The sequence below is a fragment of the Leuresthes tenuis genome, unplaced genomic scaffold (assembly GCF_036924035.1).
Source record: "Leuresthes tenuis unplaced genomic scaffold, fLeuTen1.0.hap1 SCAF_21, whole genome shotgun sequence".
Taxonomy (NCBI): domain Eukaryota; kingdom Metazoa; phylum Chordata; class Actinopteri; order Atheriniformes; family Atherinopsidae; genus Leuresthes; species Leuresthes tenuis.
This window is the reverse complement of record NW_027325375.1, coordinates 15,980,507-16,006,942: the sequence shown is the minus strand read 5'-3', so window position 1 is coordinate 16,006,942 and position 26,436 is coordinate 15,980,507. Positions and strand designations below refer to the sequence as shown.

The 26,436-nt window shown below is 42.9% G+C and overlaps 1 protein-coding gene across 1 annotated transcript in view; it reads left to right on the top strand.

The window, feature by feature from the left end:
- rtn4rl1a (reticulon 4 receptor-like 1a) overlaps positions 1–25,293 on the top strand; it is an 89,391-nt gene extending 64,098 nt beyond the window's left edge. Inside the window, exons 2-3 of the mRNA XM_072374758.1 lie at positions 20,420–20,874; positions 21,817–25,293. Coding sequence (XP_072230859.1) covers positions 20,420–20,874; positions 21,817–22,716 — 1,355 coding nt within the window. The 3' untranslated portion in view covers positions 22,717–25,293. The remainder of the gene's footprint in view (positions 1–20,419; positions 20,875–21,816) is intronic.
- Positions 25,294–26,436: the final 1,143 nt, after the last annotated feature.

Here is a 26,436-nt window from a genome sequence, read left to right as displayed (position 1 = left end):
TGACAAAACAGTGTGTGCAAGTGCAAGGAAACAAAATATGATGTTTCAAAGTGACTTAAAAGCACTAGAAATCAGGACTCCTTGCAGTTATGAGCCTTTCTCTATTGTCTTTATCATCATACAAAACAAAAGCAGACCTTTTTACCTGTTAAATGTGACTAACAGGCTAACCTGACTATTTATTTAAATGCTATGACACGACATTCTTCTATGGAATTATTTGCGTGTGCAGTGGCACAAAAGAATAAAAAATTCTAAAAGAAATACATCTTTTTTTAACGTCAAAATCATGTCTTTGGACATGAATCAATAGATTAAGTGTATGTGCACTATTTCATGCTTTGAGTTCAGGCACAAAACTCACTGGTAGGCTTGGCAAAAGATCTTCATTTGGGTTCAAACACAGACTCTTCGTAGTTAGCCTTCTCAAAAAGCTTTTTTTTTTTAGGATTAGGATGATGGGTTTACTTGAATTTCCACATTTTTGTTAACATAAGTAAGGCTATAAGCCTTACGAAGCTGTTTTTCTGAGAAATTCATATACAGTTGAAACAAAAGACCGATTTTAATTCTGTATGTAAGTTGGCATTAGCCATCCTTTGTATAATTATGACAGAATGTTACATTTTAATTTGAAAAAGTAGGTGCCAGTTTGGATTTCTAACATCCACTTAATGTGAACGTTTCATGCACTCAATAGTAAGCTAAGATCTCAGTTCATCCCATGGTATTTTACAGTTATGCCCATTTCTGTTCCATTCTTTCCAACACCATGAAAAAAATGTCACTGATAAGCTGCACAATGCGTTTTCTCTACTAGGATCATCTGTTGGTGGACTCTTTGTCACCTTAAAAAGTCCTCAATCAAAACAGCTGTCTCTTCACTATACCCCACACTATAGTCTGAATAGTACAGTGTTTACTGCACTATATTTAATTCACTGGTGATAAGAAAGTGTTGAATTCTCTGTGCAGTAAAGGTTAAAAGTGGACAGGGATGATAATGGATATGGCTAAGAGTTTTAGTATTGTTTGTAAATTTCACAAGCCCACTAAAGCGTTTGGAAACTGCTAATGACAGCTGTCAGCTGACAGCACCTGCTCATGATGACTTATTTTGTTCCGTTTTGTGTGAAAGAAATCTGGACCATGAACCAAAAATGCACAGAGCAAGAATAAAGTGCCTAACAACTCATCAGCAGTCAGTAAAATTGGAAAACAGGCTTCTGCCTTTTCAGAAAAATTCCTCTGTGATCTATCTAATTTTAGTTAGCTGCAATTATGCAAAAATTAGACTGCTCTGACTAAATTTTTGTTCATAAACTGTATGACTGTTTTTAAATTACAGTATAATTTCTCTACGTTTTTTTTTTTGACTTGGTACATTTCTTAGGGCAGATTTGTGTGTATGTGTGTTTCGTCTTGTGCTGGCTCTGGCTAATTACTTAGTTCTTAAATGTTGTGAGGGCAATCCTAAGGCCTGATGGGATGGTATGTAAACACCATCTGAACACAGCAGGAAGTTTTGTGCATATGTGTGCACTTACTCTGTGTGTGTGTGTGTGAGAGAGTGTGTAAATATAACCATCGTGTTATACATCAAGCTGTAATCACTTTTTAAGGCCAACCGGAGAGAAAAAGATAATGCACTGTACTACAAGCAACAAATCTCTGTGCAGTAAAAACATTTAACAGAGAACTCTGTGACGTTAAAGTGGAGCACAAAATGGCTTCAAAATCCAATTTCCCAACCCTGCTCTACATTCAGAAGGAGAATGCAGTTACCTGAATGAAGCACATGTTCCATTTTTTTGTTGAGGAAGAAAATTCTGAAGGCCATAGAAATTAGTGTTTTTTTCCTACCCAGAACAAGTACCATCTGTACATCTGTGAAAAAGGTAGAGCTCAGATGGAATACTGAAAACATGGTGATTGCATGGTGTAAGATTTATGAACATTGCATCTGAGATCTGCATGTTTTTGTATATATCTGTGGATGTGGAGCTGTAAATCTATGCATGTTAATAAATTACTTTCTATCAGAGTTTGCACCCCTTCTTAGCTCTGCAACAGCTCATTTAGGGTTTTCAAGTAATTTATTTTTTAAGTCTACTTAACTTCAAACGGGCATGTGGGGAGCCAGGGGCTTTCTTACATATGGACTCTAACTGAAGCAGAGACAGCATAGGAGATATGTGTGTATGGGTGTGGGCGTGTTTCGGCATGTGTAAATAATAGAGGGGGAGGTTCAAACACATAAATTACCTTGATGTAGCAAGACATTTTATCATCATGCAAAACTGAAGTGAGGAAAAAGTGTTACAGAGTTGTGTGTGTGTGTGTGTTCAAGGCTTTCAAGACTGTCCTTAGCAATAGAATAAATGCACATAAACTGGGGTGATGTTACTGCTTTTACCCAGCAGTAGTTGGAGATAAAACAAAGAAAATTCAGCAACAAGCTCTCTGTCTCTTGTGTCAAAATGAGGTTTCAGAGCCAAACTGCATGGGTCAAGCCCAATTCAGACACAAAGGCACATTTAAAAGTGGAATGTATGGGGGAGGAGGGGAAGAAGGTGAAGAGGAAATGAAGGAGAAGGCAGAGATGAGTGGCAACAGAGTGTAGTGAGGGTTCAGGGAAAGGTGGTACAATATGGGTGAGAAAATTAGATGTTTATGTAGCCATATTGAAGGTGAGTGGAAAGTGGAGATAGTACAGAAGGAGGACAGAATCAGATGTGTGCATTCATAATTTATTTTCACCTGGCATTTGTGTTTATGTGTGTGTTTTTCTGATTTGATGTACAACCTGTGTGTTGGTGGGTGGATCACTGGGAGACAATATGTGTTTGTGAAACTATGTAATTCTATGTTCATGTGGTTATAAATACAAGCTTTTATATGAACTGAAGCTGTCGGAGGTTCTAACTTGGGTGTGTGACTGCATGTTTTTGCATTTCTGAGTTTTTCAATGAGTGCTCGTGTGTTAGTTTGAAGGTGTTCGTGAATAATGCGTGTGGCCTTGAGAAAGAAAAAACAGAGCATTTATGGAGTATTGATGAGCATTTTGTGTAGTCTCTGCTTCTCTCTGAGCACGCTTCTCTCTGCGGTGCTCACCTCAGGTGAGGAGGAGTGAACTCACCACTGCCTGAAATAAAATGTTTCAGTTTCACTCAAAATCCTTAGTCACACTGAAGAACCCTTGACTTTGTGCGACTTTGAGAATATGAAAAGGGATGGAATTCAAGATCTAAAAAGGAAATTTCTTTCCCAGTTCAGCCTTTAAAACTGTACCTCCTCCCAATATGTTAATAAATTGAACTGTGCATAGTCAAACCGAGCTCTGAGCCAACTGTAAACTTTACCCCGATGTTCAAAGCACAAGAAAAATACATGAAAACCTCAGCAGTGATGTGTCCTTTCATAAACAAGTGTTCAGAACTCACTCCATAAACAGGTTTTACTGCTTTCTACCAAAACACAAAGTGACAGAGAACTCATAGTTACAGCAATCAGCTCAAGGTAAATTAAAAACTAAACAGCAACAGGCTCAATTTTAGGTCCTAAGAATAACTTTTTTGTGGATTTCCATTTTTGTAACCTTTCTAAAAAGCAATGGGACAACGAGTTAAAGGGGAAAAGTATGATGTGATCTTTGTGAAAAAGAAAACACTAATACAAATTAAAGGGACTAGGTGTGAGAATACTAACCGACAAAAACTTAAAGCCATGCACCAATTCTGATATGTTTCAAAAAACACATAAAGAGCACGATTCCGGGGTTGTGGTGTGTGAGGAACAACAGCTAATAGGCTGCATAGTTTGGGGCTCTTGAACACACACAGAGAACTGTCAATTACAAAACTTTTTTTATTTCGATCTTTTCACAATTGTTTTGACATTTGTCTCTACAGTATGTCCAGAGTCGACAACCACTTAACACAGTGTGCTTTCAAATACACACCTGTGCACATCAGTTAACCTTTGGAGCAAAATGCACTACAACCACCAAAACACTTCATAGTTCACCCAAAAGTGACTCATGCTGTCATAACAATGACAAATAGTAGCAGGACCACTACCTCGGAACGTATTCATGTATGCATAAATTGTGCTAAATCTACACAGAAAGGCAGAGATTTGAGTTTTAAACATTACAAATTACATAAATAGAGATAAAGCTAAGAGGCAACTCCAAGCCAAATCACAAATCATTTAACCTTAAGCTTTATACCATTTTATACTACATTGGCATTGTGATGAAAAAACAAAACCATACAAACAAAAAAACACCCTGAAATTAAAAGTCTGAAGGAACCCTAACACCGATCCACAGTGTCCTCTGTATTTTGCTAGTCACCACCACTCAAGAAGTTATGGAGTCCATGGAGTGAAAAAGATCAAGAATAGTTTAATGACCAGTCACCGGTCACTAAACTTAAATCCACTTTTAAATCATTTTGATGAACATAAAACACCACTGAAGTTGTTCAGTGTCTCTGTAAGCCAAATAAAAATAATCAGTCTTACAAACAGGCTGCATGAAATGTATTGATTCACAGTTAGTTTTCTCACATTATTAAATACATCCCAACCCTAACCCTAACAATACATTCTGTTCTTTCACGTAGTTCAGCTTCTGTATCGCCCTCTGATTCCCTCAAAGTGAAATATTATATTTAGGGATTTCATGCCACATAGTGAGCACAACGCTCCCCAGCAGAGATTATGATTGTGTTTGAAAGGTTTCTGTAAGGGCTTTGTCATATTTGAAGATATTTTCATGCTGTGACTGAGTCATTGCTGGAATCTATTGTAGCAGCCCTGATTACAAGCTGTGTAGCTGCCATCCTCTGTGCAGGTTGCAAACTTTTCAGAGCCTCATTTGAATCTTACAGTGGGTAAGTATTTTTTACTCTATGCAGAGAATACAGAGGTCCAAAATCAAGAGCTATCAACATAAATAAACCGACCACAACTTTGCAAGAGCCACAAAAGAAGCCCACAGGGACTGGCATAGGTTGCAAAAGAAGAGGAAGATGAGACACTTATGATTATTTTCACCTTCACAGCAGCCAAACTCTATGACTAATGTCAAAACCAGCAACCTTCAGGTTAGCCAGATCTTATGACTGATGTAAAGAGTTTAACTGACAAGCTTTCTCGTTCCATCCATCTCTCTCTTTAGCTGATGGGAAAAAGCTGTGACACCACCCCCTGTTCTCTCAATCTTCTTTCCTCTGCCTTTCACATAACTCCTGACTGACTGATATCTCCACTATGCTATTTCTGTCATTCCACCTGAATTCATTTTCTACAAGAACTGAAAAATGTCAACAAGAAAAGGAGGCCAAAGGGGAAGCGCTTTCAAACGCTAAGATCATGCTAATGGTGTTGTGACAATCATCATATTAGTATCAGATGAAAATTATTAGAATGATTAGAAACACTGTTAGAAACACTGTCACAGTCTGCATATAGATTAAGGGGGCTGACCCATAAAATCCATCCCAATGCAGTATATTGGACATGTTGTGGTACTCTCAAGTCATTAATCATTTTGTCGCTGTGGGTCTCACATTTGTTAGCTGCTGGATAACGCAGTTTGGAATCTCAATGATTATGTCAGGCACTGCCACTTCTATACTGGTTGAAGTCATGCTCCATTGGGAGTCTGTTTAATGAGAGGCCCGATGCCTATCCCCTTCTCTTGTTTAGTCAAATCGGGCTGAAAAATGGCAGACGCCTGCCTGTGATTGGCTCTGTCAAATGCAAGTGTGCAGGAACAGCGTGTGATCTCATAAAGCAGCCCTTTGACAGCTGATCTCTCGGACATGTCACTGTGCTGAAACTAAACACTTCACATGACATTCTGGGTGTTTGGATTAGTAACCCTTCATTTCATTTTCTGTTTTCCTACATCGTCTTTTCTTCCCATTTGTCTTGAATCTGTGCATGTCTGATTTACAAGTGTAATCCTTGAGCATGACTGAAGTTTCTTGCTCTGAGAGACACCAAAACAAACACAGTGCAAATAAGGTGGAGAATGCAAACAGTCACTATGTGAGATATATATAATAATAAGTCTTGATGTACTTTTAACAGGCTTTATGATAAAGACAGATTGAAAACTAAATCAACAAATGGAAGGAGGGCGGAGGAGGCCGACAAATCGTGATTCATACCTGCAGCGTAGAGCAGATAGCAGGGAATGATTTAGTCACAAAAAGAGGAAGTGAAATTTTCCTAGAGCTGGGAGAGTTAGACAAACAGTTTTGAAGAGAAGAAGCAGCTCGCCCCCATGCTGTGCTTTCTCTTACTGGACAGGCTCATTTCTCACCGCCTTACACAGAGGACATCTGCCAAAGAGCAATCCAGATCTAGTGATGGCATGACACAGGAGAGCAATCAACCCCTCAGCCTCAACACGCATGCAGTGTGTGTGAATGTACACACACAAGCCAAAATGTTTCAGCTGCATGTGCTCCTTCATACAAATCATTTCAGCAAACACAGATTCCTGCTGCCAGATCAGCTTCAGTCAGCTGTGAAATTCTTATGATTGGAGTGTTGATCGCTTTACCAGGGCCACCTATCTGTGTGTTAGTCTGCATGTGCCACCTTACATCTGCATATATCTGCATATATGTCAATAAGTGTATGTGTTGAGTGTGTGTTGTGTGTATTTGAGAGGGTTGTACACTAATCAATGGGCTGTTGTTCTAGCCCCCGGCATTCTGTTCCTAATGGCAAAATGTATATATACAATTATATTAAAAAACGCTTCATACAGATCATGCAGATACTTAAATAAAACTACTGTTGAAAAGAGTGAAGAACAGTGATGCAATTGAGCATGTGACTGTACATCAAAGTGCCTCCAAGTAATTCAGAGATGATAAGTTAAAAAGAAACAAATTATATTGTTAAATTTTCTTTAAAACTGTTTTTGCTTTCATGTTTACAGCTTTTATTTTCAAATTAAAGCTCCAAAAAATGTATTGTTTTTGTCAGTTATGACATTGGTATTAGGTTCCTGCATATGTGAATGCATGTGTGCATGAGGAGATGCCATACATCCATATCAAAATAAGAGTGTGCCCCCTGCTTCCCTACGACATGTCACTTTGCTGGTCTATGTTACCACAGTTTCAGTAAGTATGACAAGGAAGAGGCCAGCACTGTGCACTCGCTTATACCTTTCCACTAATAGGATGGATTTAAATAGGAAAAGCTGTAACCTGCATCCTCTGATTATGCATATGAACAGACTGTCCTTGTGTGTGTATGGTTGGCACAAAGGCATGGGCAAAGTTTTTCAGTCTATAATTAGAGCCTGATTAGTGTTGAGATAAGCTTAGCCTTTCAAATGACCCAATTACTGCATGTAAAGGGGGTAGAGGTTATTTTTTGCATTTGCTCTCTTCATCTCTGTCTCAGTCGCACATGCCGACAAATACGCATTCGTTCTGATTAGAGTTGTGGGTGTATATTTAATAGGGCACCATGTTATATGCTTAGCAGAAGTCACAACAATGGGGTAGGGGCTAGAGGTGGGGGTGCAGCAGAGAATCAGACACCTAAGACAGTCAGAGAATAGAAAAATGGACCACACATGACCAGCACTAATTGTAAGATACCTTTAAAAATAGCTTTTTAGCAGGCATTCCTGATTTGTTAAAACAAAAGAGGCAATTCTAAATGTGCATGGATTTTCTTTTGACTTTGCTTCCCAGCTGTAAAAAGCCAGATTAGCATGCCTAACAAAACCTAAAATTGTTAGGTTAAAAAAATATGTACCTTCTTATTAGAAGGTACAACAACTAGTGGAGATGTGTGTTTTTGTGAATTAACAAAGGTTTATTTCCATCAGGAGATCTTTCTTTTCCAATCTTTTGAGACTGTCCTCATTCCCAAAAATGTGCCCATGCATCAACTATTCATGAGGGCAGATATGACCTGTAATTATGTTTGTAGATTATGTAATTTTGTGAGAGCAGCTGCTGGTGGCTGATGGTGACGTTATGATGTTATATCAATAGTAAAATGGAGTTTTATCATAATATGTCATGTTTATATGTAACCAAGGCAACTAGCAAAATTGAGGATCTGTGAAGGTGAAGGCTGCATTGTAAAAAGAAGGTATTTTGCCCTAACCATAATAGCTTTCAAACCATAACCGAGCAATGTTATTGCCTTAACACAAGTAGGAAGTGACCAAGTAAAGTATTAGTAAAGTATTTTCCGTTGTCACGTTAGTCACACAAATGAATATGGTACAAATCACTGCACGTAGTAGTGCCATTCACTCTCCTTCCTTCCTTGTTATGAGCATTTCTTTCCTAAAACAAATTATTTGAGAATGGCATTTGCTCTGATGTGGAAACATAGATAAGAGTTCTATCTCTCTCGCGCTACTTGTAGGGGCATGGCTTTACAGAACACTGTTAAGAGTCACATTAAAGGATATGACCAAATGACCTATATGGTATCGATTTGGACTTGTTGAGTCTTTTACATGTTCACAAGACAGGACTATTCTAAATACTCAGTGGTGGTGTTTTCAACTTCACTTCAAAAGCTGAGAGCCAGTTGTAGAAAATCTATCAAAACAGTATTCACGTTTTAAACAGAAAGTAGAGAAAAGGTCAGTTGGCAATTGAATATAACAGCTTTAAGATAGCTGTGCATCGTTTGTTGTTTCGGTTTGGCAGGATTAAGTGAATTAATCATTAATCATACCTGATTATCAATCAACTGATACATTTGAGGTCATTCAGATAAATGCTTTACCACAAATCAGTGTGGTAACTTCACTTATATCAGTTTTTGATTTGATTCGAATGGACAATATGTTTCAGGATTTCCGGTATGTTTCTTACACCTGTCACTCCAAATGCATTACTACCTTACCTCTAAGCTGCTTTTTAAGTTGTAAAACAGCATCAAGAATAAAGACAGGGGTATAGCTACAACCACGTCTGTGTCTAGGACTCAATTGTTAAACCTACTCTGCCCAGACAGCAAGTGATGTGCTTAATAGTGTTTTTGTGTAGAATCACAGTAGTAGGAATAAAAGAAACTTCCAACATAACAAAATAGTAATTTTCTAGTAATTTTCTGGTGGTATTGCCCTGGTTTGTTACCAATATAAAGATGGATGTAATGCTAATGGATTATATTAGATTATATGAGCGGGGAGGATTATTTACTGCAGAGATATTTCAGCTGTGTCTTTGAAGCAATGACGCCATTTAAATCTCTCATTAACTGCTAGAGATTTATCATCATTTGAATGAGAAATGCGAAATGATCTTTGGGATTATGCTAAGCTAAATCATGACTAACAAGAGGCGAGCAGCATCTATATTGATTGCCTGAGCTAGTTGTGCATCTTCACCCTCTTACTAAGCATCTTACTCCCTGCGTCCTTGCCACTTGTGTAAATTCACCTTAGTTTAGTGCTCTCTTCTTTGCTCAACAGTGTTACATCCTAGCACTGCTGCCAATTAGTGTTGACTGTGTGTGTTGGAAAATGGATGCATGTGCCTGGAGACTGCTTGAATGTAAGTGTTTACCTGAAGAACATGGGTTTTTATTTTGACTGAATGTTTTTTCCATGCAAATGTGTAATCACTGAGTGTTTATCTGAGTCAACTCGCAGAAGGTCACAGAATTAGATGGCGATTTGTCTGAAATTGCAGTTGTGCTGTATGCAGAGCAGACAGACATTCACACACCTATCTACATAATGGTCTACGCTTCACAGCAGATCCCTGTCATCCCAATCATCCATTTTTAGCTACACTCTTACTCGTTCTGCTCTCTTTCCCTCCCACACTGCCGCACTGTGCCTCTGCTTTCATCTTATAAGAGTTCCTCTTTCCCTTTGAGCATGATATTGCCCATTCCTCCCCTCTCTGGCTCCCTTCCTCTACTTTCTCTTACTTTCTCCTTGTGTATCCCAGAGTGAGTGGCAGGTGTCTCTTGCAGGTGCCAGGCTGTTCTTAGAAGGAAGTTGTGATGATGGCCTGACAAGTAGCGTGTGTACTTGGGCTGTTTTTTCATTTTTTCCCCCCTTTCTGCATGTGGTTGTGTGCACATGATTGTTGGGAAGGAATAAGAATGAGTGAAAGAGAAAAAATGACTTTTGTAATTGAACTCCAACTGTGCTTGACGAAGCTTTCAGCAAATATCTAACCAGGGAGTCTAAGATGAGAGTTTAGGCAAACAATCAGCGGGAAATGGACTCAGAGACAGAGAGAGCAAAGGACTGAAGCAGTTTTGATTACAAAAGCATCACTTGCTGTTATAGACAATGGCTGGCATGAAGTGGAAACCATTCATGTATTTAACCACAAAGAGGCAAATGGACAGAGTCTTTTGTGTGATAGAGATCCAATCAAATTGAAATTTGAAAAAGTTTAACACTGTGTCTAGTACAATCTTATTTCTAAAAGTTGAAACACTATATGAAATGTTACAGAGAAGAAAGAAGATGTGCATTGACAGCATATCAAATGTTGAAACTTTTTAAACTTTTTAAAAGAAAAGCACCTCCTCTTCATCATCAACACTGAAAGTAAGCAATGGTGAACAGATCTGCCACATTATACAATCAGACATAATGGTTTTAGTTTTTTTTCTGATTACTATAGTCACTCGTATGATAGAATGATAGTATTGGCCACTGACATGTCCGACACTGACATGTGCAGCTGGTTCGGACCACAGGAACACCACAGACCAGTAAGCAATTGGTCAGGACCAAAGAAAACCACCGCAAACCATTGAGCATTCAGTGCAGACTACAGAACCACGAACAGTGGACAGACGACTAATTCAGCTCCAACGCCCTCTCTAGAATTCAGTGTTTTATAAGACAAACTATAAATCGGTAGTGTCTGAAGAACTAGAAGCTGTCAGAAAAGTCAGTGCCATCTATCTGAATCAACACTACAGCTTCTCTATCAAAGACCATCATCTCTGTTTTTCACTCTGTAAACTTAAAACAAATACCCACATTTAATATGCAGGCAGAGATTAGCACAAGTCAGCTCACATTCACTTCAGATGGGAAACACTTACACGCTACAGTGCATGAAGAAAAAAAAGCAGAAAGATAGGGGATATAATTGGAAAGAATGAAAGGGGTAAAGAGAATGTCAGATATACAGCAATGATGAAAATATAGATAAAAATCTAAACACTGCGGGGGTAAACAAAAGGCAACAAGGGAGCAAAAGCAATTGGAAATGCAAACTAATGCCAGGAGCAAAATCATAAGCATGCATCAAGCAAACTTGTAATGGAGAAAGTTTTTAGAAAAATAAAATGAATTATTAAAATAAAACAGGACATGTGGTAACAGACTATTGGTTAGTTGAACATTGTAAACTTATATCAACAAAAGAGAGATCACAATTGTGATTTGTGATGCAGCTGAGGTTGGAACCCCCTATGATGGCATAGGAGTGGGTTTTTACCAAAACATGAAGTCTATAAGATGTCCAACAAACAGCTAGTGTTACCGCCATGTCAAAATAACAGAAAGAAATTGACAAAAAAGTAAGCAAAGCTTCTACTCAAGCAAAGACCCAAATCAAGTGATGTCAAATGATTATAAGTAGGATCCTCCAAAAAAAGACCTCCCGTCCCAAACACACACACACAAAGTAACAAACATCAGCTTTACACCTTTGTAACAGGCACAGCAGGTGGGGCAGAGCAGCACATGGAGATAAAGCTGTGAAGAATGCAAGGGTGAATGTTCTGCAGCAGAGATGCATGAAGCAAGCAAGGATGACATAGACAGACTCAGTGGGGTTACACGGCATTGCAAAAATCGGATTAATAGCTAAATTACACTCTGTGTACATGAGTGCCATCGGATCGGATTAATGGCTAAATTACAATAAGATTTAGTTATTCAGTTCAGGTAGACACCTTAATATGACAAAAAACGGATCGGATCGGGTTACTTGCAATCGAATTAAGACCCCAAGATAACTCGATCCAAATGTACACTGAACGTGCATATGGACGACAGGATTGAGCGTTCTGCACATGCTTGAGATTTTTTCCCGGGATCGTCACCCGGAAGTCGAAAGAGACGATATTACTGTTGTTGTCGCTGACATGAGAAAGAAATAAACAACGCGTCTGTGCCATAACCATGCTCATAACAAATGTAGGGGGACGTAGCTTCATCTTGCTCTTCGTTCGTCATCTTTCTCGAATGCCTTAGTTTTGTTGTTGTTGTTGTTGGTGGTGAAGACGTCAACCGGAAGTGGCTCTATTAACGATAGTTAAGATGGGTACAGCGCTACCTATCCTACTGGGGTATGACATGCTTTGTGCCAGTGATTTCATTCATTCACCGCTATATATCCAAGGATAATTATCCTTGCTCAGATAAGGAGCATAACTCAACTATAGCAACTATAGAGTTATTAAGTTCATGTATACACCTTAGTCTGACAACAAATTGGACCGGATCAGGTTACTCGCAGTCGGATTAAGACCCCGTGATAACTCTGTTGATAGTCACACTAAACGTGCTTGTAGACGGTGACGCACATGGTGAGTTGGACTTTGCGTTCTGCGCATGTTCGAGATTTTTTCCCAGGGTCACCGGAAGTGGCTCTATTACCAATAGTTTAAATGGGTACAGCACCACCTATCATACTGGGGTATGACATGCTTTGTGCCAATGATTTGATTTATTCACCGGCATATATCATAGAATAATTACCCTTGCTCAAATAAGGAGCATAATCCAACTATAGCTATAATCAAATTAATCTCATCATGTAGACCCACTACTGGTAAAGCAAATGAGGAAAAGACTGAAGACCAGAGAGCTAAAACAATTCTGATATACTAAGAGACTGAATAGCTGCTGTATGGCACAATACAGCTAAGAGCAATAATATTTGACCATTTAATCGTGCTACATTAATTTGTTATTGATGGTACGGGGTCCATAAATTCACATGGAATGGGCAACATGCTAATCTGTTAATGCTGAATTATATATACAGGTTATGAAGATGTGCATGCTCAAATTACATCTCATGTCTTTCTTTCATCCATCCATCCATCATCTGCCGCTTATCCGGGGGTCGGGTCGCGGGGGCAGCAGCTTGAGCAGAGAAACCCAGACGTCTCTGTCCCCGGCCACTTCCTCCAGCTCTTCCGGGGGGACCCCGAGGCGTTCCCAGGCCAGCCGAGAGACATAGTCTCTCCAGCGTGTCCTGGGTCTTCCCCGGGGTCTCCTCCCAGTGGGACGTGCCCGGAACACCTCCCCAGGGAGGCGCCCAGGGGGCATCCTAACCAGATGCCCGAGCCACCTCATCTGACTCCTCTCAATGCGGAGGAGCAGCGGTTCTACTCCGAGCCCCTCCCGGATGACTGAGCTTCTCACCCTATCTCTAAGGGAGAGCCCAGACACCCTGCGGAGGAAACCCATTTCGGCCGCTTGTATTCGCGATCTTGTTCTTTTGGTCACTACCCACAACTCGTGACCATAGGTGAGGATGGGAACGTAGATTGACCAGTAAGTAGAGAGCTTCGCCTTCTGGCTCAGCTCCCTCTTCACAACGACGGGTCGGTGCAGAGCCCGCAACACTGCAGACGCCGCACCGATCCGCCCGTCAATCTCCCGCTCCATTCGTCCCTCACTCGTGAACAAGACCCCGAGATACTTGAACTCCTCCACTTGGGGAAGGATCTCATTCCCGACCCGGAGAGAGCATTCCACCCTTTTCCGGCTGAGAACCATAGTCTCGGATTTGGAGGTGCTGATTCTCATCCCAGCCGCTTCACACTCGGCTGCGAATCGCTCCAGTGAGAGCTGAAGGTCACGGCCTGACGACGCTAACAGAACCACATCATCTGCAAAAAGCAGAGACCCGATTCTGAGGTCGCCAAATCGGACACCCTCAACGCCCTGGCTGCGCCTAGAAATTCTGTCCATAAAAGTTAGGAACAGAATCGGTGACAAAGGGCAGCCCTGACGGAGTCCAACTCTCACCGGAAACGTATCCGACTTACTGCCGGCAATGCGGACCAAACTCTGGCACCGGTCATACAGAGACCGAACGGACCCTATCAAGGGGTCCGGCACTCCATATTCCCGGAGCACCCCCCACAGGACTCCACGAGGGACACGGTCGAACGCTTTCTCCAAGTCCACAAAACACATATAGACTGGTTGGGCGAACTCCCATGCACCCTCCAGGATCCTGCCGAGGGTATAGAGCTGGTCCACTGTTCCACGGCCAGGACGAAAGCCACACTGCATCTCCTGAATCCGAGGCTCGATTATCCGACGGATCCTCCTCTCCAATACCCCCGAATAGACCTTACCAGGGAGGCTGAGGAGTGTGATACCCCTATAGTTGGAACACACCCTCCGGTCCCCCTTTTTAAAGAGGGGGACCACCACCCCAATCTGCCAGTCCAGAGGCACTGTCCCCGATGTCCACGCGATGCTGCAGAGGCGTGTCAGCCAAGACAGCCCTACAACATCCAGAGCCTTGAGAAACTCAGGACGGACCTCATCCACCCCCGGGGCCTTGCCACCGAGGAGCTTTTTGACCACCTCGGCAACCTCAGCCCCAGAAATGGGAGGCCCCGTCTCCGAGCTCTCCGACTCTGCCTCTTCCGAGCACGTGTTGGTAGGATTGAGGAGTTCCTCGAAGTACTCCCCCCACCGACTCACAACATCCCTAGTTGAGGTCAGCAAAGACCCGTCCCCACTGTAAACAGTGTTGACTGTGAGCCGCTTCCCCCCCCTGAGACGCCGGATGGTGGACCAGAATCTCTTCGAGGCCGTCCGGAAATCGTTCTCCATGGTCTCACCGAACTCCTCCCAGGCCCGAGTTTTTGCCTCAGCAACCGCCGAAGCCGCAGCCCGTCTGGCCTGTCGGTACCTATCAGCTGCTTCCAGGGTCCCACTGGCCAAAAAGGCCCGATAGGACTCCTTCTTCAGCTTGACGGCTTCCCTCACCACTGGTGTCCACCAGCAGGTTCGAGGGTTGCTGCCACGACAGGCACCGACCACCTTACGGCCACAACTCCGATCAGCTGCCTCGGCAATGGAGTCACGGAACATGGCCCATTCGGACTCAATGTCCCCCACCTCCCCCGGGATATGGTTGAAGCTCTGCCGGAGGTGGGAGTTAAAGCTCCTTCTGACGGGGGATTCTGACAAACGCTCCCAGCAGACCCTCACAATACGTTTGGGCCTGCCAGGTCTGATCGGCATCCTCCCCCACCAGCGGAGCCAACTCACCACCAGGTGGTGATCAGTTGACAGCTCCGCCCCTCTCTTCACCCGAGTGTCCAGGACATACGGCCGCAAGTCCGATGATACAACCACAAAGTCGATCATCGAACTGCGGCCAAGGGTGTCTTGGTGCCAAGTGCACATATGGACACCCTTATGTCTGAACATGGTGTTCGTTATGGACAGTCCATGACCAGCACAGAAGTCCAACAACATAACACCACTCTGGTTCAGATCGGGGGGGCCGTTCCTCCCAATCACACCCCTCCAGGTCTCACTGTCATTGCCCACGTGAGCATTGAAGTCCCCCAGCAGAACGAGGGAGTCTCCGGTAGGAGCATTCTCCAGTGCCTCCCCCAGAGACTCCAAAAAGGGTGGGTACTCTGAACTGCTGTTTGGCGCATAGGCACAAACAACAGTCAGGACTCGTCCCCCCACCCGAAGGCGGAGGGAGGCTACCCTCTCGTTCACTGGGGTAAACCCCAATGTACTGGCACACAGCCGGGGGGCAATAAGTATGCCCACACCTGCTCTGCGCCTCTCACCACGGGCAACTCCAGAGTGGAAGAGAGTCCAACCCCTCTCAAGAGGACTGGTTCCAGAGCCCAAGCCGTGCGTCGAGGTGAGTCCGACTATATCTAGCCGGAACCGCTCAGCCTCGCGCACCAGCTCCGGCTCCTTCCCCAACAGAGAGGTGACATTCCACGTCCCAAGAGCTAGCTTCAGTAGCCGAGGATCAGACCGCCAAGGCCTCTGCCTTCGGCCGCTACCCAGCTCACATCGCACCCGACCCCCTTGGCCCCTCCCACGGGTGGTGAGCCCGTCGGAAGGGGGACCCACGTCATCATTTCGGGCTATGCCCGACCGAGCCCCATGGGCACAGACCCGGCCACCAGGCGCCCGCTGCCGGGCCCCACCCCCGGGCCTGGCTCCGGGGGGAGGCCCCGGTGTCCCATATCCGGGCAAGGGATCACGAGGTCCAAATTTTTTGTTCATCATAAGGAGTCTTTTGAGCTGTTCTTTGTCTGGTCCCTCATCTAGGATCTGTTTGCCTTGGGTGACCCTACCAGGGGCTTAAAGCCCCGGGCAACATAGCTCCTAGACTCATTGGGGCACGCAAACTCCCCCACCACGATAAGGTGACAGCTCAGCATTTCTTTCAGCAAATGCCAAATCACATTCTGCAATTTTTTTCCCCCTTGTCCTGTCCAGCTTTATGGCAGCAGAATTATAATCTGAATACCTTTTATGCCAAACAGATTTGCTTTGCCAAGGGAAGCTTTATAAATGTAAAGCTCCCCTTGATGCCCATCAACTGCCTGTCAGGTACCTTGGATTCAGGACACAAGTGCAGGGTCAGTTTGGATTTAAAGAGGTGTTTATTACTTAAAGAAAGCACACAGAGCACAGCAAGGCAGGGCGATCTCCAGGCAGAGCAAAATAACAAGCTGTGGAAACCTAAGCACTCTCCTCAGTAACTATGGCAGAGGATGAGCGCAGCTATGAAAGTTAACCAACATAAATCTCTCCAAACTGGGAGGAAAACAGAAAAGCTATGAACAGTAACAAACAAACTCTCATGCTCTTCTAATGAGGTGGATTTAACAAAAGACCCACTCTTAACAAAACAGAGGCACTATGAAACTTTAACGATTAACTTAAAGCTCTCCTTTAACGGAGGCAACTATGAAAGGTTGCAACAAAAAATCTCTCCTTGAAAACGGAGGAACAAACAAGGCTATGAAAACTTACTGTATTAATAAATAAACTATGACTAAGAACAAGAATAATTTACAAAACAAGATAGCACTGCAGGCTCGTGGAATCTATGGATCAAGGTAAACTATGGCTCAAGACAAAAGGCTGATAATGTAGCTCAAACGGAGACAACATACTGGCACAAGACAAGGGAAACGCAGATTATTTGAACACATGAGGGACCGAGGGGAACATGTGTAAACACTTGGGAATCAGGGAAGACAATCAGACGCCTGACACGGGAGGAAGAGCAAGATACCTGAAACGAGAGGGGAAGGTCAGTGATTTTTCAAGATAAAACAGGAAGTGACGAGACAAGACATGAAACAGAACGTAAATTGTGACACTGCCTATTTATTTATTTTTGTTTACAATATATAACATGTAATAGAGCCGAACCGGACTGGGGGACAAGGAAAGAAGAAGAGCAAAGAAGAGGAAACAGAACAAAAATAGAAACAAAAACCAGACAACCAGCTGCTACACCTGTAAAAACAAAATAAGACAGTAATAATCAGTCCACGGCCTCTGTGGGGAATCCAGCCTTAGCGCCACCAGGAGCACCTGAAAGCAGACAAGCAGAGAAAAAACAAACAAACAAAAACAAGCACAAGTAGCGGCAATCTGTGGATATAGATGAACTGAAACCACAGGATAACACATCAACTGCTTAGCAAGCATGCTACTGGGCTAATGAATGTGTGTGTGTGTGCGTGAACATGCAATACCCATGGCACAGGACCTACATGATAACCCTGCTTAGTTATGAGTGTATAAGTGTACAGAGTCACAATCCACAGCCCTCACCAGCAATCAGAAGCAGGCAGAGAGGGCCACAAAACCCAGGCCACCAGCAGCCTCCACGGAGCACAGAGCCCAGGAAGCCCACCCAGAAGACCGCAGAGGAAGCCACACATCCACCCAGAAGACCGCAGATGAAGCCCCCAGAAAGAGCCCCCATAAGCATAGGGCAAAGGCCCCCCGGGAACCAGGGGCAACGGCCCACTGACCCCGCCAGGCCAGACGTGCTCACAGGTGGATGAAGTTGCGACCCCTTCCCTCACCCTTCTGGCTCTTCAATATTTTCTAATAGTGAGCGATTAAAATTGAGGGGCCCACTAGATACCACTCAGTGCAACCACCCCCCAAGACCTAATGTGTGTGTGTGAGTTTGATAAGTAGTAATGTCTAAGGTGTAAATAAAACAGGGGCGGGAAACTGCAGAGTGCAGCCAAGGGGACCACCTACGTGGCCCCATCCACTACACCCCACAGAACACACACGCCCCCAAAACCCTACATGTGTGAGTGTGTACTGTGTACAGGAGCCAGAAGGGAGAGAGGTATGGGGATATAGACCAGGGGGAGAGGGCAGCCAGAGACTGGCTGCAATAGGCACCCCCGTTACCTGGGACCCGCCACAGAGCAGGAGGGCCTGATGTCCACCAGGCTCGGGGCCTGCAGCGACCATAATCCGGGAGCTACTGTACCCCCAGAAGGCCCCCACCCGCCCCACCCCTCCTCACCCCAGAGGACCTCTACAAAAAACAAACAAACAACAAAAACAAACAAAAAAAACAACCAACCAAAGAAACAAACAAACCACGCAGTCACACCAGTTGCAGCAGCCCGGGCCTGAGATTTTACAATTATTACAACTACATGAATCTATACTTTATACTGTTGAGCAGCGACACCGACAAAACATTTAGCTTTCAAAAGCACTTAAAAAGCACCACAGTTCCCAAGAAGTGTTGTTGAAAATAAGGATGATGAAAGTTGGTGGTAAACATGAAACTGTCCCAACTTCTTTTTCTTTTTTAAACAGGCTCATTGCTGATTATGAAATTAAGTGTGGTGAGTTATAAAATATGTTTTACAGTTTTAATCATACATCAGTATTTTATGTTTCATAAATTTGATACTAAATTATTCATTTTTATTCCAGATTAAATAGTAAAAACATGCACAAATTCACAAATTATTAAGTAGTTGTTGCTCGATCATCCATATCTATGAATATTCATTAAAGTTTTGCATAGAATTCATTAGCTATTGGCAAAAGACAGGAATAAAGATGGGCTGCCATGATGACATCTGCCTCCGACATTTATGTTTACTTGATTTATCTTTTAGAAGAAAAGGTCACACTTGTCAAAGTAAACATACTTCTCAGAACAAATGTCACATACACGAAGACAGACATACCGACAAACATAAACATGCGCATTATGTTACCAGTGGCTCCAGGTCACACTGACATGGGATAATACTCCTGTGTCCTTTGCACACATTTCAGATTATGTGATTCTTTAAAAGAGCAGCTTTGTCCTAGCCAACTATTAGAAGTTTTGCCAAAAATCCATAGTAAACTAAGTCGTAAGCCTTACACAGCCCTGCAAAGTTGTTACAACTGCCCTAAATGTCTTAACTGTACTCAAAATGACATACTACACTGGGTTTAACTGAGGACAGACAGACAAATATAACCTAAGGCGGCTGGACACATCATATTCAGATTGCTTTTTATCTCTGGCTTTGTTTGGAAATTACTCCCAGGATCAGTCTGTCTGTTTTCTTCCCCTTATCTGCAGCCCTAAGATACATCAAACACTGAAATGATCCGAGGCTGGAAAGAGAGAGTCAAATAAATAAATAATTGAGTGACATGACGGGAATCTGCAGACAAAAAAGTAATATCCACTTCACAGGCCTGCTGCAGATGATTCCTTTGCCTCCTCTCCCTCGTTCTTTTCTTAGTTTTTCTTATTGTGGGGATGCATTTCAGGTGTGTTGCGTGTTCGATGGTAAGCGGTTACATGGTACAGAGTTTCTGTCACCTTTAGAAGATAACCAAAGGATATAATGCTGTGCATGACTGGTTGATGTGTGTGTCTGTTTGTGTCCCATAATGTCAAGATAGTTGCAAAGAACTTTGTGATTATCGTGCTGCCACACAATGAACTACATCACACGCTTGCAAGTATGTCTGTGTTTTGTAGAGAAAGGGGACTTCTTGTATATTCAAGGCTTTGCTTAGCAAGAAAAGAAAAGGTCTTGTGAATTAGGAACTTGGTCTTTGAGCTTAAGATAAATATAACAGTGAAGGGTAGGAAAGGTTATATGCAAATGGTTGAAAGAGTGGGCTCAAGATACAACAAAAAATGTTTTTGAGCTTAGGTGTGTGTTTGAGAGAGATTTGTGTCTGCATAGTAATTTGTGTCCTCTGAACCATGCTGGTTGTTGTCCTTATAAACTGAGATCAATAAGTGCTTTATTCAGGATATATCTGACAATGGAGTCTCTGCTGTATTAATTTGATTAGCTCTGCCTGTATCTCTGACTCTGTCCTTCCATATCTCTCTTGTCTCAGGTTATGGTGGGGTGGAGTTACTGTTGGTGCTGTGGGGCCTGGATCTCTCTCTGCCCTGCCCTCGTCACTGCATCTGCTACACTTCACCTAGCACAGTTTCCTGCCAGGCCCACAACTTCCATGCCGTGCCTGAGGGCATCCCAGCTCAGAGTGAGCGTGTCTTCTTGCAAAACAACAAGATCCAAAGGCTTCTCCGTGGCCACTTCTCCCCCACCACCACCATGTTGTGGCTTTACTCCAACAACATCTCCTATATACAACCATCCACCCTTCATGGTTTTGACCGCCTTGAAGAGCTTGACCTGGGGGATAATAGACACCTAAAGGCCATTGCTTCAGATACATTCCTTGGACTGGGTCGGCTACATGCCCTGCACCTGTATCACTGTGGGCTGCTCAGCCTGCCTGCAGGGATCTTTGCAGGCCTACATAATCTCCAGTATCTGTACCTACAGGTGCTTGAAAAGCATTATTTTATATCCACCACAAATTGCATCTGCAGCCATTATCCCATCAACAGCTTAATTTGTCCATCAGCCAGATTTAGCACTTGCTGTGAATGAATTGGAACTTGATCACTTGTTTCTGAGTGTAGTTAAAATACCACAAATTACGGGGGTCCCAAGGTACAAATCTTAGCAGAGTTGTTAAGAAAAGGCAACAACATTTTCATATTTGAGAATAAAACATGACAGCTAAACAGAAAACACAATGACGTATAACAACATTTGCTGTTTAATTTCCAACAGATATTAGCTTTTTCTTTGTTGTGTTGAACTTTTCAGCTCAGGATAACTGAACAAACTTCCCTTGTACTAAAGTAACCTAAAGTACTTTTGTTGGCATCTATGTGGGAAAACCGGAAATCATAACATAAGGAAATCATTTATTTATTCACAGAACTTACAGAAGGGATGCTGAGTGTGTGTGGCTGAAGGTTACAGCTTGACATGTTTTGCAGCATTCTTACATTGTCTGCGAGTTCTATGCAACAGGTCATCAAATATACAGAATATTAGAGCTGTTCAGTAGCACAGTAACTCTCACCCAATTCTCACCCTAGCCTATGAAAACTGTATAGATGACAGATTACATAATCAACCTGCATACAGCGGTACAGCTTTCTTACAACTACAGTGGTCAACTGTAATCTATGTGACACAACAAACCTTTCCATTATGTTGTATAATATAGAATATTGTGATGTTCTTGGTACACTGCGTGTTGCTGACCTGATCGTTGAGGGGTAACCTACTGGTTATACTAAAGAACAGATAAGGATTCACAGTAGAATAAATCAATGTAACTTAATCATTACATAATCTAAGTGATGTTACCTAATGTAACCTACTTTAATATTATTTTCTGTCTTTCCTCCTTGCTCTAAATCTTTGCAGGACAACCAGTTGGAGTTCCTCGAGGATGACCTGTTCATTGATCTTTTGAATCTTAGTCATCTTTTCCTGCATGGCAATCGACTGTGGAGTCTTCGTCACAACACTTTCCGAGGTCTAGGGGTCTTGGATCGGCTCCTTCTGCACCAGAACAAGATCCAGTGGGTTGATCGTCAGGCTTTCCATGACCTGCGGCGTCTCACTACTCTGTACCTGTTTAATAACTCCCTAACTGAGCTAACTGGTGCCACCATGTCTTTGCTGCCAGCCCTGGAGTACCTGCGTCTCAACGACAACCCCTGGGAGTGTGACTGCAAGGCCCTGTCACTTTGGGATTGGCTTAAACGGTTCAGAGGTTCCACCTCCTCTTTGATGTGTGTTTCACCACCAGAGCTGGCAGGGAAGGACCTGAAAACACTGAAGAAAGAGGAGCTTCCCAGTTGCTTGTCAGAGGAGGGTCATGCACACAGTTCCCCTAGTGGGGAGATGGAACAAGGCGAGTCTTTAAACCACCTGAATCGTCACAGAAACCATCACAACCATCATCAGCGGCCGTACCTGCCCCATGGGGATCAGTACAGCTTGCCCTCACCTTCACCCCTGCCACGGCCACCCAAGGGAAGTCGCAAAAACTGTACCCGCCGGGGACGCAAGGCAAAAGGGGGGCTCAATGAGGTGCAGGTACTTCAGGAGGGGGATGAAAAAGACTATACTCCAGATGGAGGTAAATATGACATGTCTACAAATGCAAGGAGGAGGAACAAGTGCATCCCAAGAACTTCTGTTGGTCCACCAAGTGGGGTCCAGAGAGCTAATAATAAAGCAGGCTCACACCTTGCAGATTACATTTCCTGTTTCTCGTCAGCTCTGATGCTGTCAATCTATTTTGTGATCCTACGCTGAGAAGGGAGATGAATACTTTCGTGCTAGTTATACAACGTTATAATTCATTCTCCTGAAACAGCCTGTCCTGGCTCTTTAAGGAAGCATGTATGGATAACTATGTATAAAGACCAATATTGAGTATCCCTGTGATATCATTGCTGGGACCTTTATGAGACATAATTAATACATGGAAGTCAGGGAAACAATTAAGCCCAATGTTTTAATGATGTCAGCAAGTTAAACGACAGGAAAACTTTTGTCTCTGTGCCATCAACTGCTTTACAGAATTCACGTGCTTATAAAAACTGTACAGATACACAAAATAACAAGCCAGAAATGAATTCAAATCAACAGGAGAGCACTCAGCAAGTATCTAAACAGTTAACCCTCTTAACTCAATAGCACTCTTTCGGCACAACCTTGATCTGTCACTCTTACTAAGACAGTCATTTATTGCTGTCTCTCTGCTCACTCTACAGCACCTTCAGATCAAAAACAAAGCGCTGCAGACGCAAGTGGCGGTGATATGAGTCAGTGTGAAGGAGCACTAATAGCTATAATCACTATCAATCTACTGATAAAATGGCTTTACGCCCAGGTCTCATGGATGTTTTAATGCATATCTGTATCCTTGGCACCTAAAAAACACCACCGAAAATGTGACGACAACATAACTGCCAATCATTCAAAGCAGTCCTGTTTAAAGCCATCATTTGTCCTCGCCTTTGCATCCCAACATAAAAGCCATTCAGAATTAAATAATCATTCTAATAGCCAATTGGTCCCATTCAGTATGAATGAGTGAGTGAAGATATCTGTGTTACTGTTTATATGATATTCGCTGTAGAAAAGAAAAACTGAAGCCATGTGTGTAGAAGGAAGCTAGACATCAAGAGTGCCTAATGGGAGCCATTTTCCGTTAAGGACAAATTCTAGAGGCAAGAAACAATTTAATTCACTCTTCAACCTCACTGGCTTCAAAACACAAAACTCATCTCTCCAGGCTTAGGAAAGCCTCCAGGCTTGTGTCTGTCATTGGCTGAGGCACTTGCCTGACACATACAACTTCTGATTTCCTGAAATTGATATGCACTTTCTTCTGAAATCCTGTGGAGGCTATGTACCATACAAACAGATCATTCAATCCAAATAGTCACAGGAATTTTTTTTTTTCTAAATAAGAATGAGGAAGATTCACCGGAGAAACTGGTGAGCAAAAGCCGTTAGGAACGTGATGATCACCAGAGAGAAAAGGGACTCACAAACAACTAAATTTCTTCCTCTTCTCTACCGTATTTGGTGTGCTCCAGAACAGATGGACTCTATTATCTGCAAGCCAGATTGGAGTTTTGGATTTCATTGCTGCTATGACTGAGGAAAGAAAATCCCTCAACCCCTTTGGAGGCCCAGGACTCTTCTTCAGGAATTAATAAGGACAGAGAGAACTGTGGGACACCACCTTTTCAACTGGAGGGGTTAAAGCACACTCAGACCCTGACAAACCTCGATCAATCACCTTCACAGCCCACTGCAGACTTCTGACCTCCCCGTTAGTCCGGGGCTTTCAAATCATAGAACTGAGCATCACAAACGCTCTCGGCTTTGACTTTAGATCTCAAGTTTTTCAGACTAACTTGTTCAAAGTATCAAGTGTTCAAATTACAATGAATGAAAGCTGTACAAACACACACGGGTCATCTGGGTACTTTAACTGGCCAGTAAAGCTTAAGGTTTCTTTATTTCTTACAGCACAATAAGGAAATAAAGTCTATCCCTTTTTTACTAGCTGCCCACATAAGAAAAATGTGACTAATGTAAAAAAATTATAATTGCAAAAGGCTGACCACAAGCACAAAGAAATTCTGAGTATGGTTTGCTAGCTGCCTAAAATCACCTTGTCTGGAAGGGAATCCAAAGGTAGGGGCCACATTTGTACCCTGCTTGTGTGTGTGTCCTGCTGGGGCCCCGCCTTTTCTTGTCTATCTATCTCGGTGTCGGGGATGTTCAGAAACCTGGTGTCACTGGTGTCATTGTTCTGACATGTAGGATTAGAGATCCCTACCAGTGAATATGTTTGTGCTGCTGTGAACTAAGAGGTGATGTAAATTGTGTCTGTTTATTCCCGTGTGGATGACTTTTGTTAGAAAAAAAAAAAGAAAAAAAAAAGGAAACCTGGAGAAACTGGCTCTCTGTTGTGTCTCAGTAGTTCCTGTGAAAAATGAACAGGGAGCTAGAGGCTGGAACTTTGTAATTTTTTTAACATTATTATAATTACTACATTTTTTGGCTTTCTGTTTTGTCTGTTTGTTTTGCTGACTCATTCAAGATAAACAATACACTGCACTGCCCTCTCTGCTCTCCCTCCTGTATTTCCCTACCCTCTATTCATTCCTTCCCCTCCTCCTCTCCTTGTCAGCCTGCTTATTCTCTTTGCCTTCTCCTTTGTCGCTCCTTTCTCTTCTGCCTCCTGACATGCACATTCACACATACCACCACATTATTTCCCTCTCCTCTCTTCCCTTGTGCGGCCCAAACATTTTCTATGTGGTTATCAAACAATGCCAGGCTGGAAAGCTGTTTATAAATAACATTAAACAGAAAGTGTCCTCAAACAGCCGAGGTGGTCCGTGTTTGTTTGCCTTCCTTCATGCAAGTATGCACATGTGTCTGTGTGTGGCTAATAGACATACCTCTAAATGAGCTCTGAGGCTGAATGATAAGACAGTGAAATGAAAGGAAAATTGTTAAAATGGGAAAGTGGGTAATGGAATAAGTAAATTAATCTACTGCATGCCTGCCTTCATGTCCTAGATTCACTCACACACTCAGCAGCTTCATAAAATATGCATCAGGGTAACTGCAGGCACACATGCGCACACACAAATACACACACCTGTCGAGGTGTATCAGCTATGCAGGTGCAAGGAGAGCATCTTACATCAGGTCAAGGTGAGGTCACATAAAGCACTTGCATGTGCAGCGTATACTGTGACTGTTTCTATAGTGTTCATATTAATGCGTATGTTTGTGCATGTCCACTGGCGTACCGAGTATGCCCGCTGTCATGCCACATCTAGTCTGACAGCCAGCCAGGGCATGGGGGAGAGGTGTGCCTCTGAGAGGCAGTATCACTGTTCTGTTTGTTAAACAAAGCCAACAACAGGGGAGAAAAAGAATGAGTAAGGATTTAAAAACAGAGCAGTGGAGATATCTGCAAAAGAAATCCATGAAGCAGTTATCAGTGCCAAACAGACAGCAGCCAGGGGAGACGAAATGGGCATAACACGGGAAGCTGCAGCATCAGTGCCTGGTTGTGTACACTCAGTGACTATTAGGTCTGGGTGTGCAGTTTACAAGCGTTTGAACCATGGAAAGGGACAGTGCACTGTGATGATCAGCGTTTAAATTAAAGCAAAGAGCTTCTGTCAGTGAGTTCAGGGTGATTTATAAAATATGCATCTGTCTCTAAAGCACAACTAACATGGATAAAGGTGCATCAAAATACTCAGGTACCACCAGCAGCACCAGGTGTCACCAGTACATTTCTTTTCTCAAAGTGTACCACATGGTTGATGTGACTCCCAATGGATTTACTCTTCTTTTGCAGACTAACAATGGTCTGTTTCATTTGAGAGCTCCTTTGACCACAGGTTTTGAGTTTACAGCAGCAGCTTTTAAATCTAAAAACGGATCTGGAATAAAAAGCTCTTAACATGTATACTTGAAAAGGCTTTTAAA